At 34.7% G+C, this 19,737-nt stretch overlaps 4 protein-coding genes across 6 annotated transcripts; 2 read left to right on the top strand and 2 right to left on the bottom strand.

Moving 5' to 3' along the window:
• Positions 1-3,159: 3,159 nt before the first annotated feature.
• Positions 3,160-4,324, bottom strand: LOC135137541 (uncharacterized). Its single transcript, XM_064067235.1, has 2 exons — positions 4,218-4,324; positions 3,160-3,959 (listed from the first exon to the last, which is right to left on the bottom strand). The coding sequence occupies exons 1-2, from the start codon at positions 4,263-4,265 to the stop codon at positions 3,285-3,287; spliced, it is 723 nt and encodes a 240-aa protein (XP_063923305.1). The 5' UTR covers positions 4,266-4,324; the 3' UTR covers positions 3,160-3,284.
• A 380-nt stretch (positions 4,325-4,704) lies between these two features.
• LOC135137357 (uncharacterized) lies at positions 4,705-5,519 on the top strand. The gene is made up of 2 exons (XM_064066980.1): positions 4,705-5,074; positions 5,176-5,519. Exons 1-2 carry the CDS (start codon positions 4,714-4,716, stop codon positions 5,517-5,519), a joined length of 705 nt encoding a protein of 234 aa, XP_063923050.1. The 5' UTR covers positions 4,705-4,713.
• A 2,830-nt stretch (positions 5,520-8,349) lies between these two features.
• On the top strand, positions 8,350-11,265 carry LOC135137270 (uncharacterized). 3 transcript variants are annotated; one of them, XM_064066891.1, is made up of 4 exons: positions 8,350-8,440; positions 8,511-8,757; positions 8,814-9,218; positions 9,312-11,265. In XM_064066891.1, exons 2-4 carry the CDS (start codon positions 8,517-8,519, stop codon positions 11,195-11,197), a joined length of 2,532 nt encoding a protein of 843 aa, XP_063922961.1. In that variant the 5' UTR covers positions 8,350-8,440; positions 8,511-8,516; the 3' UTR covers positions 11,198-11,265. The 3 variants fall into 3 exon arrangements, with proteins under 3 accessions (XP_063922961.1, XP_063922959.1, XP_063922960.1); XM_064066889.1 differs by having other exon boundaries at positions 9,309-11,265; XM_064066890.1 differs by having other exon boundaries at positions 8,358-8,440; positions 8,496-8,757; positions 9,309-11,265.
• Positions 11,266-15,313: 4,048 nt separating this feature from the next.
• Positions 15,314-18,578, bottom strand: LOC135137583 (uncharacterized). The gene is made up of 4 exons (XM_064067272.1): positions 18,410-18,578; positions 18,071-18,317; positions 17,626-18,018; positions 15,314-17,517 (listed from the first exon to the last, which is right to left on the bottom strand). Exons 2-4 carry the CDS (start codon positions 18,309-18,311, stop codon positions 15,431-15,433), a joined length of 2,721 nt encoding a protein of 906 aa, XP_063923342.1. The 5' UTR covers positions 18,312-18,317; positions 18,410-18,578; the 3' UTR covers positions 15,314-15,430.
• Positions 18,579-19,737: the final 1,159 nt, after the last annotated feature.

Raw genomic sequence — 19,737 nt, 5'->3', positions numbered from 1 at the left:
GAGATTTGGCAGTATCTAATTTGTGCAATTTATCTTTTATTAAATCGTAGGAGAAGCATATACCACTAAGACAATCGAAGTTATGAGTAGTCAACAAATTCGGTATATCCGCGTCTGGTTCAATTGTGAACGACTGAGCAAAAGTTTCAGCAAAAATGTTGGCTGTAACGCAATCGTCCTCTATAATGTGCCCGGTTGCATCTTTCACCTGCGGCTTTCTGACAGGCCCTGATAATTTATTGCGAATGTAGCTGTAGAACTTTTTGGGATTTTTCTGATCGGCAATACTTTTTTCATATTTATGTTTTACATCTTTGATGATTGACGAAACGCGGTTAGAAAACGCACGATGAACCTTATAATCATCTTCCTTGCCTGTTCGTTTAAAGGTTCGCCAAAGTGAACGTTTCTTTTTTATTAATTTTAATATTTTGTTGTCAATCCATGGTTTAGAAGAAGATGCTTTGTAAGTGATGGTGTAAGAATACTTATCAGTTGCTAGTTTTAAATGATTTTTAAAACTTTCCCAATTTGTATCAACCGATGGATGGTTTAAAAGGGTTGCCCAGTCTACAGTAGACAAATATTCATCAGCTTTTTTAAAGTCAACAATCCGCTTTTGTAAGGTAACAGTTTTAGATCTCGCTACAAAACAAAGTTGGAGATCTAGCTTTAAAGTTACATGATCAGATTTGCCGAATGGGTTTAAATAATTCAAATTTGCTAGTGAAGTATCATCAGACGTTAAAATCAGATCTAATGTAGACGGTCTTTGGTTCAGCCTATAACGGGTGGGTTCATTAACAAGTTGGTTCAAGTTGCTATTAACTAGCAGATCTATTAATAGCTGCGAAGATGGACTGAAATGTTGACTCATATTTAAAGGCCAAGCTATGTCTGGCATATTAAAGTCTCCGAATACAAAAAATTTATTGTGAGTAAAGGCAAGTTGCGACAGAGAACTGAATAAGTTATTATCATCAGCAAGCAGCACTGGTCTCGGAGGGCGATAAACACATCCCAGGACAAAAGTAACATTTTTATCAGATACTTTCAAAAAAAGTGAATCAATGCCGAAAGTATTAACATTTATAGGAGTTACCGAAAATTCTGATAAAATCTGGTCAGAAACATATATATACATATATTGACAAATATTTTGCGAAAAACTTGTTTGTGTTTAAACAATTGCATTCGCAATACCTTGACTACTCAACGATATGATTTTCGAATGTGCTGTGATTTAAAATTTGACGAAAAACTTAATTGCTGAAAGATTTAACAGACGCTGTTAGGAAAAACATTGTTCCTAACGCGCGCGGGAAGTGCGATTCCGAAACTCGTGCAGGTACCGAAACTCGCTACGCTCGTTTCAGTAACACCTGCACTCGTTTCAGAATCGCTGACTTCCCACACTTGTTAGGAAAATAACTATTAAAATGTTGATGAGTCAATGTTCTACATTTCTCTCTCAAAAATTTCCTGTAATGAAGATGCTTCCTGGAGGCAAAAAATCCATCCCTGCTTAACGAATGTAAAATCAATTGACTTTCAATCTTTAGTGATTCCAAAAAAAAGTGTGAAATTTATCCAAATTACCTACTAATTAAATTAACCGTTTGTTGCGCGTAGGGGTTGGCAATTCAAACAGATTGGGCAGTATACCAAATTTATTAGAAGAAAATGTCGCTGGTACGGGTGTTGGTTACAATTATCCCTTGTCTGCTACAACTACAACTACTTCTTCAACTACAAATACAAATACAACTAATACAACTAACTTCTTCAGGTGCGAGCCAAAAGTTATATATTGACAACTATAGTCATGTGACCGACCATAGTTGCGGAGTAATGACATGACCTCCTTAATTTTGATTGAGTCGATACTTAGCAATCGCGGAAAAGGAAATGCAACTCAGCTTGACTTCGGACTCGCTTCCTTCTAACAACGCTTGCACATGCTGCGGCAGCAACCCCAATTAAACAGGATATTTCACAACACGTTGAAGAACATGCAGGCCCCCGCTTTTTCATCTAATCGCAGTAGAACATAGCATAACCTAATAAGATATTTTGTGCAGTTTGTGCATTTATTCCGTTTAAATTGACCTACAATAATCGTCATATTGGGTAAAATAATTCAATTTGAGTCGTTCAGTGATTACTGAGTGAGGCAGCCGGAGTACATTCCTAGCTTGAGGGCTCCCAGAAAATGTCACAATGGTGCCGATGAGCTTTGATGGGGTTTTGAGGAAGACCAGCTGCTCGAAGTCTTCATCTTGGGCTTTTTGGATACGGTCTGATTGTAGTTCGAGATGGCTCGTTTGACGGGGTCGCGCACTATGACGAATGAATGGATCAATTTGTGCATTTATTCCGTTTAATTTGTCCTACAATAATCATCACACTGGATAAAACAATTCAGTTTGAGTTGTTCGTTGATTTCTGATGAGAATAATTTCTAATTTCACTTTGACATTTGAATTTTGCATGGGCAACGAAAAGACGCGATCGCTGAACTTCGACAGTACGACGGAACACTTCGCGACAATTCGGATCGGGCGCGAATTTCAAAATACGATTTTTAAAACCTTTTTACAGTGAATGAGCGCGATGCAACGATTTGAAAAAAATACTGGTCGATAGCCCTCTTCGACCTCCACAAAAGCATCACTCAATAATAGCTTTAAAGTGATCTGGGGAGATATTATAAAATAAAAACCAATTCCCATGTTAATTCCCTATATCCAGACTTGGATGCGGCACCCTGTATATTTTTTGTCACGTTGGCAACATATTTAAACTTTTATGACAGCATACCTGATTGTCAAATTGACATTTATGACACCAACTCAGTATCTGCCATCTTTTTCAAATTTAACAACTCTGAACTAGCATTGCTACCAATAATTCAGAATTACCAACACAAAAATTCGCTTCAATCATTAATAGTCACTTGGTATTTGAATATCTACAAACCACCAAAAATTGGGCATATGAAAAATCATTGAAAATCAACAAAAATGTCTCAAAAACCCAAAAAAAAATTTTCATATTCAGGCATTTTAAAATGAGAATACTTTCGTTTTTAGAGATTCTAAACATGCCTTAAAACCCTACAAGATTAAATATCAAAGTATGACTTAAGAATAAAAGAGATTAATTTATAAATTTTATTACGTTTGTAGCACCCCACAACACAACACAAGCAAAATTCCACCTAAATTTAGGAAAAGTGCAAGCCTAAACACACCAGTAAATTTGCTTGCACATTGTACAATCTGTTAAAATTTAAGTATGTCGCTGGTGCATTTTTGATAATGATCAATTAACTGTTTTCCATTTTCTTCAATACTTTTAAGTTCTTGTTGACCACAGGCAGCAATCGCCACCAAATAAGAATACTCAAAGTTTTTCGAGTCCAAAAGAGCATCAGAATTTATAGACGTTCCGAGATTTTCAATAACCCCCCTTACTCCTGAAAAGAAAGTGTTTAAGCATTCGTCATCTGAGGGGTCGCAAGCAATCAGCTGTGTTTCATAGTTAAATAGAAGAGTAAAATAGTTTTCAACTAATTTTAGAGATGCCGTCTTTATAAAATCGATAGCTTCGTCGCTTCTATTTTTAACACATTCAAACAAATCGTCTAAAATTGCGGCTTCCAGATTTATAATTTGATTTTCGTAAATATCAGCACATTTTTGTGTACCAGCTGTTGATATCTCTTTACGATTTTTGAGGGATTGGTATTCTTCAACCATCAGCTTAAACTTTGATCCAATTTCTTCAGTTGTGCCAGCAATGGTTGACTCGGCTGTTAGATCCGTCCAACGACTCATGTTGGCGTAGAAATTTCCAAGAGCACGAAATAAAAATTCGTTGGTGTAGTTATGGTACTGATCTTGAATTGCTTCTGCATCATGCCAAGCACTGAATGGTGTTATGTCACTTGCTAACGCCTGAAAAAAACATAAATTAGGCGTTCTGTAAGAAGAATTTGGTTCTTGTATGTTGTTTAAAGCACTAAAGGCGAAACGGCATAAATAAATATTCAGTACTGTTTCATCATCATCAAGCTAAAATCATCTGTCGCACTCGCATTTTTGAGCATACACAATCAATTCTGACTTTAAATGTTGTTAATCCTTCGCACTTTCTCAATAAAAAAGCAAGTATTTTTAAAGCGCTCATCCACAATTAACACTTGTTATACTTACTTGAAAAACTAACAAATTTCCTAGTAAAAACAGCAGAATTGTTTTCATCTTCGTTCTTGTCGCAGCTTGATAGCAATCAAAATGACAACTTCATTCAACCAAAAGTGTTTCTACATTTCTTTTTTATCTTTGAAATTGATAAGAACGTACAAAATACTTAAAAGATATTGATGTCATAACCGTAATCTTGTGCACTTGTCCTTGTTTTTTTCTAAAGTTAATGAGCACTTTTCATAATTAATTAGACGACAAAACACCTACACCACTGGAATAGACATGGGTGGTATGAATAAAACTAGGTAGATGCTCATATTCGAAGTACGAAGTATTCAATTGAGTATCAGCTCAAAATATTTCTAGTTTTTCTAGATGATGCTAATACTTGAGTAGGTACTAGTACATGCTCAAGTAGCAACTCAATACAACAAAAAAGGAAAACTGAAAAGCGTAAAAAGATAAAATGGAACGTTTAGTTTAGTGTCATTGTTCAACAATCATGGCAGAAAACGAGTCAGCAATGGCGTCCAAAAGCGGCAGCGAATGCGAAGATGAAAGAGAACTGTTTGTCAAATTACTAGCGTCTCATCTTGTGCTGTTTAACAAAAGTAGAATACCTACGGTGGCAAAACAACGGCAAACAGCCTTACAAAATATGACTGCATCGTTCAATAAAAGAACGGGAAAAAATGTAGACGCGAAGCAGATGCTGAAAAAATTCAATAATCTGAAAACTCGTGTCAAGGAAAAAACCGACAAGAAGAGGACAGGCAATCGGAAAATACGCTTAACAGTGTGGGAACAAAAGTTTGCGCACCTGTGGGACAAGACTAACAACCCTGCATTACATCGTATTCCAGGTAAATATTTAGAAAACGTGTAAAGCGTTCATTCATTAGCATTGTTATGCCATTGACATTTATTTGTTGTGTCTCACTGATAAACTATAAATCCATGTCAGGAACTGTGACATCAAGTATGGAGATAGACGTTTCATCGCCTGTTGTATCTGATCCGTCTTCCACCGGAAAGACCATTAAACACGACCATGAGGCAGATAGATGGCAACGACTCTCAACAGCCCAGCTTCAACGTGTCTGCTTAATATCGCAAATTAGTGCCGCAGAAGCTCAAGAACGAGCGGCAGTTGCCCAAGAACGAGCTGCGATAGCCCAAGAACGCTCTGCTATTGCCCAGAAATGCGCTGCTGTTGCCCAGGAACGAGCAACCCTCACGAAAGGGTTTTGTTATCGAACCAAAACCGCTCAGTTGTGCGGAAAGAATCACAAGCTTATTTGCAGTTAGAATAACTATAAGTAATCAATAAAACTTTTCACAAATTATTTATTATTTCTTATTAGCGGACCTATTTTAAGTTAGTCTATTCTAAGAATTAATAAGACTAAATCCAAATGGTCATTTAATGGTCAAGAACTTTTTACATTAAGTGCGATTATTTTAAGTAGCAATATTAACCGCTATTACTTGATTCTAATTTCGTCTTCTTTCATAAAGACCATAAGCAAGTCCACTTTTTCTTTGTAACATTGTAATAATCCAAACATATCAAGTTAAAAGCCCGCGAAAAATTCAAAAATTCAAAATTTGGCCGTGACTGTGTTCGTTTAACAAAATAGAACCCTACGTTGTGTTTTTGAAAAATGGCGGGATGTGCTCAGATGCAAATGGTGGACCGCAAGGTTGGAAAAGTACCGCAAAATAAAACACCAAATTTATGGAGGACACAAAATTATTTATTCCTCCACTGACTCCACTCGTGTCTTGCCCTCAGGCTGCCCAATAAGGGCCGAATCGCCATCGCTTCTCAGCTCCATAAAAAAACTTATTGAAAGTAACGGGAGGCAAATACACAAGTTATTACTGGCGTATGGCGACAAATTTAAATTATGACAGTCAACAAGAGCATAAAATTTTAATAAAAACAACTATGCAGCGGTAGCGGCATCAGAGCGCTATAAGAGTGTGGCGATCGACTATGTCAAATTCATTCTAGAGCACAACAAAAATACCCATAGTGGGTGTTGTAGCGCGAGGGGAGTTTGGGGCTCCCGGTCGTGGCTGTTTTCCCCCGCAACGGTGATTCTATCTATCGCAAGCACTATCGCAAAGTAATTCACTATTACAGACAAGTCGTAGGAGCAGGCAGTTACGGTCGCAAACTCGCAGTTGGGTCCTGGCTATGGGGTGGAAGCCGACAGTGTTACGTCATCTCGACCGTCCCTGAATTCTATTCTAACCTGCATGTTTGGTGCAAATGACGCGATAAATTCCGCCAGTTCGACTAGGAACGGCGCACTCCGCTTCCAGCTCGTGTGTCTGTGTTATTTAACCTCAATTCCATTTTAAGTGTTCAGTTTCTATGACTCTGTTCTTAAACTACAACGAAACCAGTGTCAAAGCTCAAAGAGCAATAAACACCATTTAAATTCGCCATACATTCTCGTGAAATGTTTAACAACAAATAATTCTTATTTGAGATTAAAATTGGACATCGAACAATTTATACAATGGAAACATTAATCAACAAAATGTTTACAAAACAAAAAACTAGCAAAGATTAAAAAAATACAAAAAGAGAAAAAATTACGTGAAGTTAGAAACTGCAGAGCATGTCGGCATCGAACGTCGCGAGGAAAACTCCTTGGTGATGTGATAATGATGCGATAATAACCGCATAAGGAGAGAAATCCTTAATTCCCTCGTCCCTCAGTCCACGATATTATGAATTTTGTTAATTTAACCGCTGTGAATGAACTATTTGCAATCTTGGGTCAAGAATTTAGAAGTGTTATAATGTAACACTTAAGTATAAGCATCCAGAAACTTATTTATAACCTTGTAAAGAAAGGATTAGTCCTGAATAAGTGAATATCATGAAATTTCCTAGCAAGTGATTTATTTAAATAATATATGGAAAACCGAATTAAATATTTAATCCTTGATTAATTTAACGGCGGATTAAAATGTGGAATATGAGCTCGTGATTGCTCAAAACATGCACGTTGCCTAGCAACAGACCTCAATTAAAAGTAATTAGCGAATTAGCTTTAATTTCGCTTTCTATAAACCGGGTTTTAATGTTAGCAACGATTAAAATCCTAAGATGAACTATGAATTTACAAACATTGAATTAAATTTACACGTGTTAGCGCCGCTCAAAAGTTAGCATTTTCCTACTAGAAAGTCGCAGAAATTAGCTTCGCATGTTGGGAAAAAAAACTGTGGCGTCGTGGTTATGATTAATTGTCGTTGAACAAAGACTTTCTCCCTTTTATTAACTACCAAACCAACTAAACTTAACCTAGCTTCCTTACCGCATGTCGCGCTCACAACAATCAACACACACTGACGCTTTCACCTTCCTCAAGAGGAAATCTTTTCTACAAACCAACCCTCTCACTACCAAGCAGAACTACCAACTACCAGAAAAAAACTAAACGTGTGCAAGGCCTATGTTTAACGATTTTTTTTTAAATTCAAATTATTCTAATGTGATTTCGCCCCGTCGTTATTTTTTTTTCGGCGCGAAACAAATTCGGTCACCACAACGTATAACTCATCTTCAGCTCCATTGATACGATGTGGTAAGTGTTTAGCTACATTTCTAATTAGCTAACTTATTCACAAATCTGCAAAAGTTATTTTGTTTCACTAGTTTTGTTAGTTTTCAACAAGCAAAAGCTAACCTTCGTTTGTAAATTGATTTATGTCAGTATGCAACCAAAATTACACATGTGTTTGTTTAATTGCATAATCCGAAAAGTATACCATACCGAGAAGACATACGTTCAAAATCGCACAGCATTTCTGAATAAATAATTAACACACGGTATAATCATGCTCAATTAAATCCCGTGCAACCTCACTTTTACGTTTTGTCACAATCAATACATACTTAATAGCATGGATCAAATTCAGATTGTCATCTGTATGGAATTTATGTGATCATGACTGTACGTACTACAGAAGTAGGTTTTATTGCGTTCGCTCAAACATGAGCGCACTTTGGACAAACCCACTTAACTTTATCAAACGCGTAAAATTATCTAAAATATTTAACAAAAGAAAATCTGACGATTATATCTCCGATTACACTTAAATCAATTTAGTTATTAAGTATAGTGTCGTCTAACAAGTTCTAATAAGACAATTTGAATTTCTGAAACATCAAAATTCGACATTTTAGTGCAGTTAATAAAGCTTAGGTATGCTGAAATTTTAAATTATCTAATTGTTCTATTTATATGTTAGATGTGTTAGTTTCGAAATTTTTAGGAAACTATGGATCGCAGCGTCAAAGAAACTATAATGAAACTAGTTAAAAGACTAGCGGAGGAAGAAGGAAAAATCGATCTATACCTTAAGAAACAAATTGAAACTGCTATTAGGGCATATAACATGATGAACTTAAAAATGAAAAGCTCTCGGGAACAGAAGGACTGTTATATCTTATTAGAAGAGGCAAGGAAAAAACTGCAAAATCTGAAAACAGTAAATCACGAACTTTCCCCCGCGATGATTTGTATGTAAAAACAAAAGCAGAGTTCAGTTTTAGGCGTCATTCTATAACTGTTTTAGCTGATAGGGAAATCAACATGATGCAGCAATACTTGCTAGAACTTGAAAATACTATGGCCAAAACTAGAACAGAAAAATATGCAGAAGTCTTTGTTAGAGCCATCACATACGCAAAATACTTGGAAAGACTGAATGCGCTTCACGACAAAGAACCGGGCCATTTGTCTACGTTGTTCGTAAAATTGTTTGTACATGCTCCATATACTAAAATTTCAGAATCACTTGAAGAAATATCGGCGAAGATATATCATGTTCGTTTTGATTTAGACAGATGCGATTTTGATAATAAAAAGATACATCTGCAAGAAATTAAAGAAAAAATGGTGAAAATTATGGATGCAATTGGGACTCTCGAACGGAGATCAGCTCAAATACTGTACGAAATTGAAGAAAAAATTGTAGAAGGTAAGGTCAAAACAACAAAATAAGTATTTTCCTGGTTTACAATTTGTAATCATTTTGCAAATATCAGTTTATGACTGTAAGAACTTTTAGAAGACCCGGACCTCGCACTGGACAAACTAAGTGATGAAATTAACAACCACTGGACATCTCTGCCAGACTTACCTCAGTCAAAAAGCGCTCTGAAAATTATTAAAGAAAAGATGTCACATTTGGAACAGCGTTTTGATAAAATTCCAGCTAGGAATGATGCAGCACGACAGAAAAAGAAACACCTTAAGGAAAAAATTGTCTTTATTTCAGAAAATTTGAGTCAAATGGACAAGGACGTTGGTATATTGCTTCGCGCAGAAAGTCAAATATCTGAAATTCTTGAATCAAATGAAGATCCTGTAAACAAGACAAATGACTCAGAGTCATTATTAAAAAATGTACGAAGAGTCAATAGCATCAATAAAGCAGTTAAAAGAAACACGAATCAAATTGCAAACAGAATATCATTATGTATTACAGTGGAAAAAATGAATTATTTGCGTCAAAAGCTGGCAGTGATCGAAGAATATAAAAATTATGGAAGACAGTTTGCTTTCCCAAAGGGTATGAAAATCTATGACGTCCGAAAGAAAGAAATAGAATCACTTTCAGATAATTTTGATTGTCTAGATAAAGACAACCAAATGTTTAAAGCTAGACTAGATGTTATTTATGCAAGAATTCAAGAAGCTATAAGAGAGTTAGAAAAGAAAGCCAATGAGAATGACAAAACAATTTCTAAACTTATAGAACTGAATAGAATACAACAAGAAATTTCAGATGGCCTTGGGCAACCAAAATCACTGTCTGTGTTTAATGATATCCGAGACCGGATTCAAAATGTAGACGATTTTAGTTTTAGAGTGATCGGAAAAAAACGAAAGATTTTACAACAACTACATCATCTCGAAATGGAAGTCTATAAAAAATATTTTCCAGAAATTGCACCTGAAATACAAGAAAATTTGCGTAACTATGAAGTATTAACACAATACCTGAGCAGTTTAAATAGAGATAAAAACTCTCTGACTAGTCAAGAAATTACAACAAAAAGAGCAGCCATAGAAGAATTAATAAAAACTAAAGTCAAAGCACCACACTGTGAGGTTCTCCAAATCTTGTTTCGTACATTTTTTAACCAAATGCAACGCCTTTTGCAAAAACGAGATGAGCTCGACAGTTTAATGACAGAAATTAATAATATCAATAACGACTTCACGGAATTGTCAAAATTTAAACCTTCGAGTACAGAGAAAATTAAAAATATGAACGCACTTGAAAAAAGAGTGGGTTTATTAAAATTTAACGCTTCCAGAAGCGACTTGTTGACAATTCTCTTTCAATTTAAAGACCAAATAAAAACCGAAAGAGCTATAATCAAAATTCATGATAGTGTCAGTATTTTCGTGGAACAGCTTAGTACCAGTATTAAAAGTTTAAGTTCCTCTGACTTGAGCAATACCGCAGTGGTTGCCGCCGTTACGGAAGTTCTAATTTTAAAAGAAAGTGTAGAGGATCTGCCGGAAGGGAATGCTCAATTAGATAATCAGAAAAAAATAATTTTGCAACAATTGTATTCGCTGTTGTACGGTGTTGATCAACACTTGGCAAAATTTGCTTTCAAGCAGCGAAACCTTAAACCTTTTATAGATGAGGAAAACTACTGCAGCACTTTTGAATTTGCCGATGTTTCAAACAAGGGTAGCGTGGAGTTTGTCCATAAAATTTACTCTTATGCAAAGACGTTGGAAAGTAAAATCGAGTGTTTTCTTGGAGAAAAAAATTCGATCGATTTCTATATAATTCATGAAAATTTGGTGCGATTTTCCGAAGAACTTTTCCAAGTAACAAGTAATGATAAAGATGTTGTGAGTGAAGTTTTAAAGGTGACGTCTTATCTGAAGCAGCTGAAATCACAATTGTGTAGTAATACTTTTTGTTCTGATTAAACTGGAAGCGTGTCAAGAACGTTGTATATAAAAATAAGACTTTATCTAGATTATTCATTAAAATACAATATGTGTCTCTATTTATTAAATCTACAACATTGACTGTTATCTCTATATCTCTTAGTTATGTTTATACTTTTCTGTAGCTTTAAAAGTATTTTTAACGTTCCTCTGAATATTAGCTTTCTCTAGGAGAAATGAGGAATTTTCTCTCCTTTTTCATTTCCCCGAGAAATGTTTGGGTTTATTTTGTTCAATGCTAATTGCAACAGTACTGCTAGGAGACAAATTTGGCAACAATATTCTTCAAATTACGTTTCAACGTATCTGGTCTAATTTTATCGTATCCGATAGTAGTAATGGTTCTACGGGTTTTTGTAACGTCATTAAAGTGGCGGTCAGTGGAGGGGATTTTGATATAATCAAGATGGCGAACAGTAGGAGATTTTTTACGTAATCAAAATGGCGGAAAGGGGGGAATGTTTGACGTTATCAGATGTTTTTTTTTTGACGTCATCATCAAGATAGTGGACAGTGTTTTTTTTGTAATCAAGATGACGCACCGCAAAAAAACAAAGAATGACTTAAGTTTGTTAGTTAAATAAACCTGTTTTTAAAAAGAACTTTTTTATTCACAATTCTTATTCTAACACTGATTATTTATGGTTGGAGTATTTATTGTTGATTATTCACATATACTTATCTTTTAATTCTACTTCACAATTATTCATTGTGGAGTTATATTGATATCAAGTGATTGCGTTTAATTTAATGCCATTAGTACCATACATCATTGGATAGAAAAAAGAAACTCTTCAAAAATAGCGAAAAAGTGGGCGTGTGCCCATTTAAAATAAAAAAGTTGAGTTTCATTATTATAATCAAGAAAGTTACCTACATTTTTTTTTTAGTCCAAAATATAGGATTCATAGATCCATCAGGTTTCAGGTGTAATATATTGTTGTGCCATTATTAATAAAGGCGGTACGAAGCGAACCATCCACCCTGTATACTATTTTTTTCACTGCTAGCATGTTTTGTCTCATTTTTTAAATTTTAACTTCCATTATTTATTAAGTAGGCTTCGAAACAATTTGAGTTTTAAACAATTAACTTAAACTAAAGAAGAAGCAAAAAAAAATTTAAATCGACCATTGTTCCCCGAAAAATATAAAGAATTATACAATAAAAATTATTCTGCAGTCGAAACAGGGATTGCAAGTTAGTGAACAGTATATTAAAGAACGAGTTTCATAAGGTAAATATCAAGGCACGAAACCAAGTTTATACGAGCGGCGAAGCCGCGAGTAATATACAGGATGAGTGCCACAATGGCTTTATGAACGATTTATTTATACTATTTTTTTTACCGCGCACGTTTTTTCGCAAAATTTAATTAAAATGTGAATTTTTTTAAATCTGGGAAATTTTGTCGTGGTTGGTGATGGGTTGGTATCACACGAACCACGAAACTATAGCCCCTAGAAAACACATCGTATCGTCACCGTGGAGCAAACCTGTTGGATACTTAACAAAAACAAAAATTATTAACACCATTTGACAAACCGCGAAATTTAAAATGGTTTTATGTTAGATTTAAAGTTTGCAGTTTATATACAAAATATGGATATTTAATTGGAATAAAATATAAAATTTAATCAATAAAATCTTATTTAATAATAATTATTAGTTATATTAATTGACAATTAATTGACTTCAAACAAAAAGACCACGCCAAGACCAGGTGACAACAACGGTTTACGTGCTGTCAACTCTCTGCTGACACAATTTGGTTCCAAACCAGAGGAATTTTTTGCGTTACCAACTGCATTTGCTCCACTCATACAACAATGGATGAGGTATGCAACTCACAATGTTAAATGTTAGCGATGTGTAGGTTAAGTGGGGAGTAGAACTTGTGTTGGAGGAAAGAGAAAAACTCTCTCTCTGTTTACCCAATTTCTTGAGAAAAATCATCGTATTCTTCGCCGTCGAAGATCACTGCCGCTGTCAGTTGTGGATTATGGATTTTAACAACCGCTTCAAAGTCCTTTTAAACGGCCTCACATCGACTGATATAAATTTGCTTCAGGATTTAGTTAGTGGAAGCATTATTTCGTTAACTAACCGATAACGTTCTTTGGCGATCTTACGACGCTCCTGTATCGCGTCGAGCGAATCGACTGCAGCCAACATAGACTCATCTCATTGTCGTCGAAGATGCGTCGGCTTATCTTCGTCGGCACTACATGGAGGATGTACCCAAATTGTTTTCACCAGCCGCTTCTACTTCATTATCAGCCGTCTTTCTCCTTTTCATATCAGGAATACGAATATTCGCAAAGCGCCGTTTTGGGGTATCTATTTGTTTCTGTAAATTTAAATAATGTTAGAATTACTATTATTCTTTTAACAAGATAATTAATTTACTAATTTCTTGAAAAGTAAACAGGTATTTCGAGCACGAAATGCAGCTATCTTTCAAGCAATACCAGAAGAACACTAATCTGTAACTGGTGATTGCATTGGTTTGGACGGTATATATATCCTCGTACGTCACTTAATAACAATTTAATCATTTTCGAAAAGTGTACACAATCAGATGATTCACGTGACATACACTTAATTCAAACACAAACATACCCTGGACTGCCATATTTTTGGGTACACAATAGTTAAAATTACTCTAACGACATTGAAAATTGTCCAAATAACGACAAAAACTGCTTCTACAACCTGATTGCACGTCTTCTTGATGCTTACGTGAAACATGCGTATGTCGTGTTTATGACGTTTAAAATTCCCGTAGTGGTGTTTAAAAAAAATACCGTACTGTCCCCCATTTGATGTAAACGTAAAAAAAAATCCGCCCATCATGACGTTTAAATTTGCCATAGTGATGTCAAAAACTGCCACAGTGACGTTAACATGTTGATGATATCTGAAATCCGCTTACAGTCCGCGTCTTGATTACGTCAAAATCCCGTCGTTAAAAATCTCCCTACAGTCCGCAATTTTGATTATTAGTTAAAAAAAAACAAATCGTGTATTACTTGAATATTATGAGTTATGACGTTTAAAATTGTCCTAGTGACGTTAAAAATACAACATGATATCAAACACCCTCCTACTGTCCGCCATCTTGATTACGTCAAAAAAATCATGTAGATGACGTCAAAAATCTCCCGTTCCAAGTATCTAATAGATTTTGAAACTTTCTTTTCCATCTGTAACCAAAATTTGGATTCATAATTTTATTCTCGTCCGTTTTTACTCTATACTGTTTTTTTGTATTTCGGGACTCGTGGACATAAAAAATAAGAAGACGAGATGTCATGTCGTCGTTTTTAAGTTAAGCAAAAATGGTATAATTGAACATCTTGAAAAAGCGGTAAAATAAACTACGAAACTGTCGACGTAGAGGATATCTCTCTCGTCTTCTTAATTTTTATGTCCACGAGTCCCGAAATACAAAAAAAAAAACAGTATAAAATTTGGATTTTTTACTTCCAGCAAAAATCAAGTTTGCACCCCAAATCTATCTCTGCTAGATACCTGTAAACCTTTGGTTAGCTAGCACTTCTTCAAAATTCATTTATTTTTCAAAAACAAGTGACTAATGTTTTATGTTGACAACGAAATAAAAAAACAAATGGAAATAATCAAAATCATAGTGGTTATTAGGAGGATCACTTCATTACAACAATTTCCTCCGACAAATTTTTGTTTCTTTAGAAAGTAAAAGAAAACGCGAAGATGTCACTTTATTTAAATGTTCTGTGAAAAAAGTAAGAAAATATTTTGCGTAATTCAATGAAATATTCTGTACATTTTGAATTAGTAATAATTTTAATATTAAATGCTGTATGTAAGAACCCCCTTCTTGGCAATTCCATCAGTAATTGTCGCTACGGCTGGTACAGTACTTAACTAAATATGGAAAATTTTCAGCAATTTTTCAGTACAAAGATGATTGTAATGGACTGAAGAACATAACGAAAAATTAAACCAATCGAAACATTAGGAAAATACTTAAATCAGAAGGAAAAAGTTGTTGCAGTAGACCAGTACATACCAAAGCAATTTATCAACGTTAACCTATAAAAACAACCAGAATCATTCCTAATATGCTTTTAATCAATATTAGAGTATTAATAAAGTGTATTCCGAATGGGCAACAACTTAAACTAATCGGTCTTACAACATACTCATATTTACAACAAAATTTCTACTTCAATCAGAGCAGTAGGCATTATTAAGCAACTGCGACTTTAGTTTTTTAATATAATTCATCGCTTTTACAGTTTCGGCCAAAAGGATATCATCGTCACATAACAACTGATCTAGTTCATCCAAACAACGCGACAAGTTTTCGTGAATTATGTAATAATCGACAGATTCTCTGCTGCCAAAATAACAGTCGATAATATCTTCAAATGTTCTTGCATGGGAACAAATGTTACGAACGAACGGCACACTCTCCTTATTAGACACGTTGTCAAATTCAAATTTGTTGAAGTAACTTTCCACATTTATAACATTCTCGAATTGTCTCTTTGAAAACGCAGCTTCTGCCAAATCTTGATCGACGGTGCCCAACAAGGAGAACAACTGTTCCAACGTCGTTTTCTTCTGAATTTCCAGATCTCTGTTTCCCTTAGGCATATCGTCAATGCGTTCTTTTAAAGTAAGAATCTCTTCGAACATTGTCATAAACGATTCACTACTAGCACTGAAAAGATTTATAGTTTTAATGCTTGTTTTAAGTTTATTAACCCTTAAGTTAAGGTGTTCATTTAATTCGATTTTCGCTCTTTCAGCTCTTATGTTTAGTTGAAGTTGTAGAACTTTTTCATACACATCTGTCCTTGAAGTGTGGACCTTGAACGATTTTACTCTTTCTTCAAACTCATTCAAGGTTCTGGTTTTTTCTGTGTTTGAAACATTTGCTCTTGACAGTTCTTGTAGATCGTTGTTAATAGTTTGCATTTCTGAGAATAATGTATGAAGGGTCTGTCTTCGTTGTGACAGTTGGTCCATTTGGTTAAAAAAAATTCCAAATATTTGTTGAAAACCTTTAACGCTTTGCAGGTCAATCTTGCTTTTTATCAGTGACATCATTGCCATTCGGCCATCCGTAATTGCTTGACTTGTCAGATATTTTTCGCTTTTATTTAAACTATTGATTTGCTCTATCAACGATTCGTAAGCCCGTAGATGTTCTTCTACAGCAGATGCAATTTTTGGGTAATAATTTCTATAAATTCGTAATTCAAAATCGTGTAGTTCTTGCAAAACTTCCCGTTTCTTCTGAACTACTCTAAAACTGGAATCGTCTATCGTTTGAATTTGCTTTCGAAATTCATTAAACTTATAAAATTGTATGGCTCTGCTTTTTTCTGTGTCTAAAATTTCTTGCCTTATTGTGTTTAGATATTCTAGTTCAGAAATAGTTCGGTCGTTTTTAGTAGCTCTCTGTTCCAACAGGACTAAAGCTTGTTGAACTCGTTGTTCCATCAGTTTTATTCTTGTGTTAAAGAGAAAATTTTCTTCCGCCAAGTACTTCAGACCCTTACCTACCGAAGTTATTTCGTTCTTTTTGACATCGTACATTTTAATTCGCTTCGGATAAGCAAACTGTCGTGCATAACTTTTATAGTCCTCTATCACTTCCAACTTCTCTCTCAAATGATGCATACCTTCTACCAAAATAAATCCCGATGTTTGGTTTACAACCCGACTCACTTTTACTTTGGTGGTGTTATTAACACAGCTAATTTCCTTTAAACGTTGCAGTTCTAATTCTAATTTGGTTTTCTTTTTGAGGAAGTCTTCATTTGCCTTTACAATTTCAGATATTTTGTTCCCTGTTCTGTACAAAAGAGTGTCAATTTCATTCGCTTGCCTCAAATTTTCTGAAATAGAGTCAGTGTTCTGGTTAAGTTTATCGTTTCTTTTTTGTGTTGTGTTGCTTTTGGTGGTGAGTTGTTCAGTTCGTTTCTGTGTTGTGTTGCTTCTACTGGTGACTTCTTCGCTTTTTTTCTGTGTTGTGTTGCTTCTAGTAATGTTTTCTTCGCCTTTTTTCTGTGTCGTGTTGCTTTTGGCGGTGAATTGTTCAATTATTTTCGGTGTTGTGTTGGTTCTGGTAATGATTTCTTCGCCTCTTTTCTGTGTCGTGTTGCTTTTAATAGGACGATTTCTCGAACGAAACAACTTTTCTTTGTCTGATTTGCGCGTGTCTTCCGCAACATGGTGTTGTAGACTAGGTACTGGTGTGTGGTGTTTTTCAATTTCAGTGTTAGAAAGGTGTTCGGGATTTTCTGAAATGTGTTATATTTAGTTATAAAAAAAAACAACGACGAAAGAGAACTATGGCTTTAGTGATATGTTTTACTCTGAACAAAGTAAAGGAACACCCTGACTCTTACCTCCAATAGTCTTTTCCTCTATGTTTTTCACTATTTTGTTACAGGTTTGCTTTATAGCGTCCACCACTTTTATAACTTCGGCCAGTTTATTTTTCATGTTTTGCATAGCCAACTGATTAAAATTCTTAATACTAAATCTGCCTAAGTCATCATGGACGCCCTCAAGTTTAGTCAACGAATCATCGATAACTTTTGAAATTCTCGTTGGTGGAACGCGTACATATAATCGTAGAAAGAAGGTCGCTATGTGATTTCGATCTTTTAAATGCAGAATTTTGTCTATGATTTTGGCATAATTTAGGGCCCTCGCCATAACTGCTGCATATTCTTCTGACTTAGTTTTTTTAATAACTTTTTCCAGTCCCAGCAGATATTGCTTCATTTCTTTCGTTGCTAAAATGACACAACTGGAATGGAGAACTTTTCGACATTTGTCTTCACTTACTCATTTTGGTGCGTTCGTATCCTTTTTCTTCTGTTAACAAATTTTCCAATTTTCCTGTTGCTTGATGTAACAATATGTTGTCATCTTTCTTCACAATTTGGTTTTTCTGTTTTAAGTTTGCTAATGCATATGACTGAATCGCCCGACTAATTTGTTCTTTGAGGTGAAAATCAATTGCAGTTTCTTCCTGCGGCACTTTTTCAATAAACCTCATTAACACCGATCTCACATGACGATCCATATTTTCCTGAAAACATAACATTTTACAGTTTATGGAAGTAATTGCACAATAACAAATACGTCTAGGTTATTTAATTACACAATTAACCTTTATCTTACCCACAGGTTAATTTTTTTCGTTCTTCTGTAGTAAAATACGTTGACTCTAAATTTTACATCCTTAATCACACGAACTAAATATTTGAATAAAAATGAAACTTTGTTTAGTATATCTGGTGTATATTACGAATCCATGCGAATTTATTTATTTGAACAAGTTACATTTACAGTTCACTACACATACTAAATTTGGTAAGCGTATAATAGAAAGTGTGTGATCGTTATCACTTATCAGAGTGTAATCGGCGCAAAAGTGTTGCAAAATAATAATAAAATATCTTAGATAATAATTTATCGGTTTCGTGAAAGGGGAAAATATGTACATAAAAATTTAAAGTTGCAGATATTATCGATGAAGACCACGTTTTCAAGTGCAAATATTTCAGAAATAACTTTCAAGTACACATAGAGGTGTATCCAAAGGTTACAGACCAAAGTTTTTTGTATACGGAGTCGAGCCATCCAGGCGCGGATACAGGATTTCGTTCAGGGGGGGGCAATTTTTGTGCAATTTTACCTATCTACCAGAAATTCGTTCTAAACAAAACAATTTATAAAATTTTAGCTAGTATACTCTTTTTCACATAACATGGGTGACATTTGGTTCTTTTCATTACACGTATAGCGTACAGTAGAACCTCGATAAAAAAAGGTGTGTTCGGATTAACGATTTGTTTGGATCAGCAATTTTCGCAAAAATCTGAAAGGGAATTGAATAACAACTTCATACACAACTGAAAACAAACTTCAAGAAATAAACCTAAATTTTTTTAAACAAAAATTAAAGAATTCTTAAGCAACAATGGATAATAGATACATTCTAAAAAAATATTACTCCGTGACCATAAACACGCTATCTTTTGGAATAAACACCCCGGGATCTATACCCTGAAATTTTTCAGGATTTTTCAAAAAAGAAATTTTCCATTATGTATTCGTATTACCTCCATTATGCAAATTTCGACCCATTCTCGACGATTTTCGAAATTTAACTAAATATATTTTCTAGTAGATTTTGGACCTCAGAAGTCACTTCTGGCTTCATTTCTTCGATAACTTAAACCATTTTTCCAGAATCGTTGAAATATCGCGATTTTTAAAAATTTCGAAAAATTCGAATTTCACAGCGAATTTTCCGAAAATATTGCTCCGTTACCATAAACATGATATATTTTTGGAATCAGCACGTCTGAATTTTTTCAGAATTTTTAGGAAATTTTTTCGAAAATGAAATTTTTCTCATGCAAATTTCGACCCATTTTCGACGATTTTCGAAATCTAACCAAATACTTTCTCTTGTAGATTTCAGGTCTCCAATAACTTCATCC

The sequence above is a fragment of the Zophobas morio genome, unplaced genomic scaffold, assembly GCF_036711695.1.
Source record: "Zophobas morio isolate AGI-343-1 ecotype UQ-CSIRO unplaced genomic scaffold, CSIRO_AGI_Zmor_V1 ptg000029l, whole genome shotgun sequence".
Classification (NCBI taxonomy): Eukaryota; Metazoa; Arthropoda; class Insecta; order Coleoptera; family Tenebrionidae; genus Zophobas; species Zophobas morio.
Note: the sequence above shows the minus strand (reverse complement) of the source record. Positions and strands in the feature narration are given on the sequence as shown.

Coding starts and splice junctions, on each gene's coding strand:
- LOC135137541 (XM_064067235.1), bottom strand. CDS start 4,265: ATGAAAACAATTCTGCTGTTTTTACTAGGAAATTTGTTAGTTTTTCAA. Junction 3,960..4,217: donor GAAATTTGTTAGTTTTTCAA/GTAAGTATAACA, acceptor TGTTTTTTTCAG/GCGTTAGCAAGTGACATAAC.
- LOC135137357 (XM_064066980.1), top strand. CDS start 4,714: ATGGCAGAAAACGAGTCAGCAATGGCGTCCAAAAGCGGCAGCGAATGC. Junction 5,075..5,175: donor TGCATTACATCGTATTCCAG/GTAAATATTTAG, acceptor AATCCATGTCAG/GAACTGTGACATCAAGTATG.
- LOC135137270 (XM_064066889.1), top strand. CDS start 8,517: ATGGATCGCAGCGTCAAAGAAACTATAATGAAACTAGTTAAAAGACTA. Junction 8,758..8,813: donor ACTTTCCCCCGCGATGATTT/GTATGTAAAAAC, acceptor TAACTGTTTTAG/CTGATAGGGAAATCAACATG. Junction 9,219..9,308: donor TGAAGAAAAAATTGTAGAAG/GTAAGGTCAAAA, acceptor AAGAACTTTTAG/AAGACCCGGACCTCGCACTG.
- LOC135137583 (XM_064067272.1), bottom strand. CDS start 18,311: ATGGATCGTCATGTGAGATCGGTGTTAATGAGGTTTATTGAAAAAGTG. Junction 18,019..18,070: donor ATACGAACGCACCAAAATGA/GTAAGTGAAGAC, acceptor GTGTCATTTTAG/CAACGAAAGAAATGAAGCAA. Junction 17,518..17,625: donor AGAGGAAAAGACTATTGGAG/GTAAGAGTCAGG, acceptor AACACATTTCAG/AAAATCCCGAACACCTTTCT.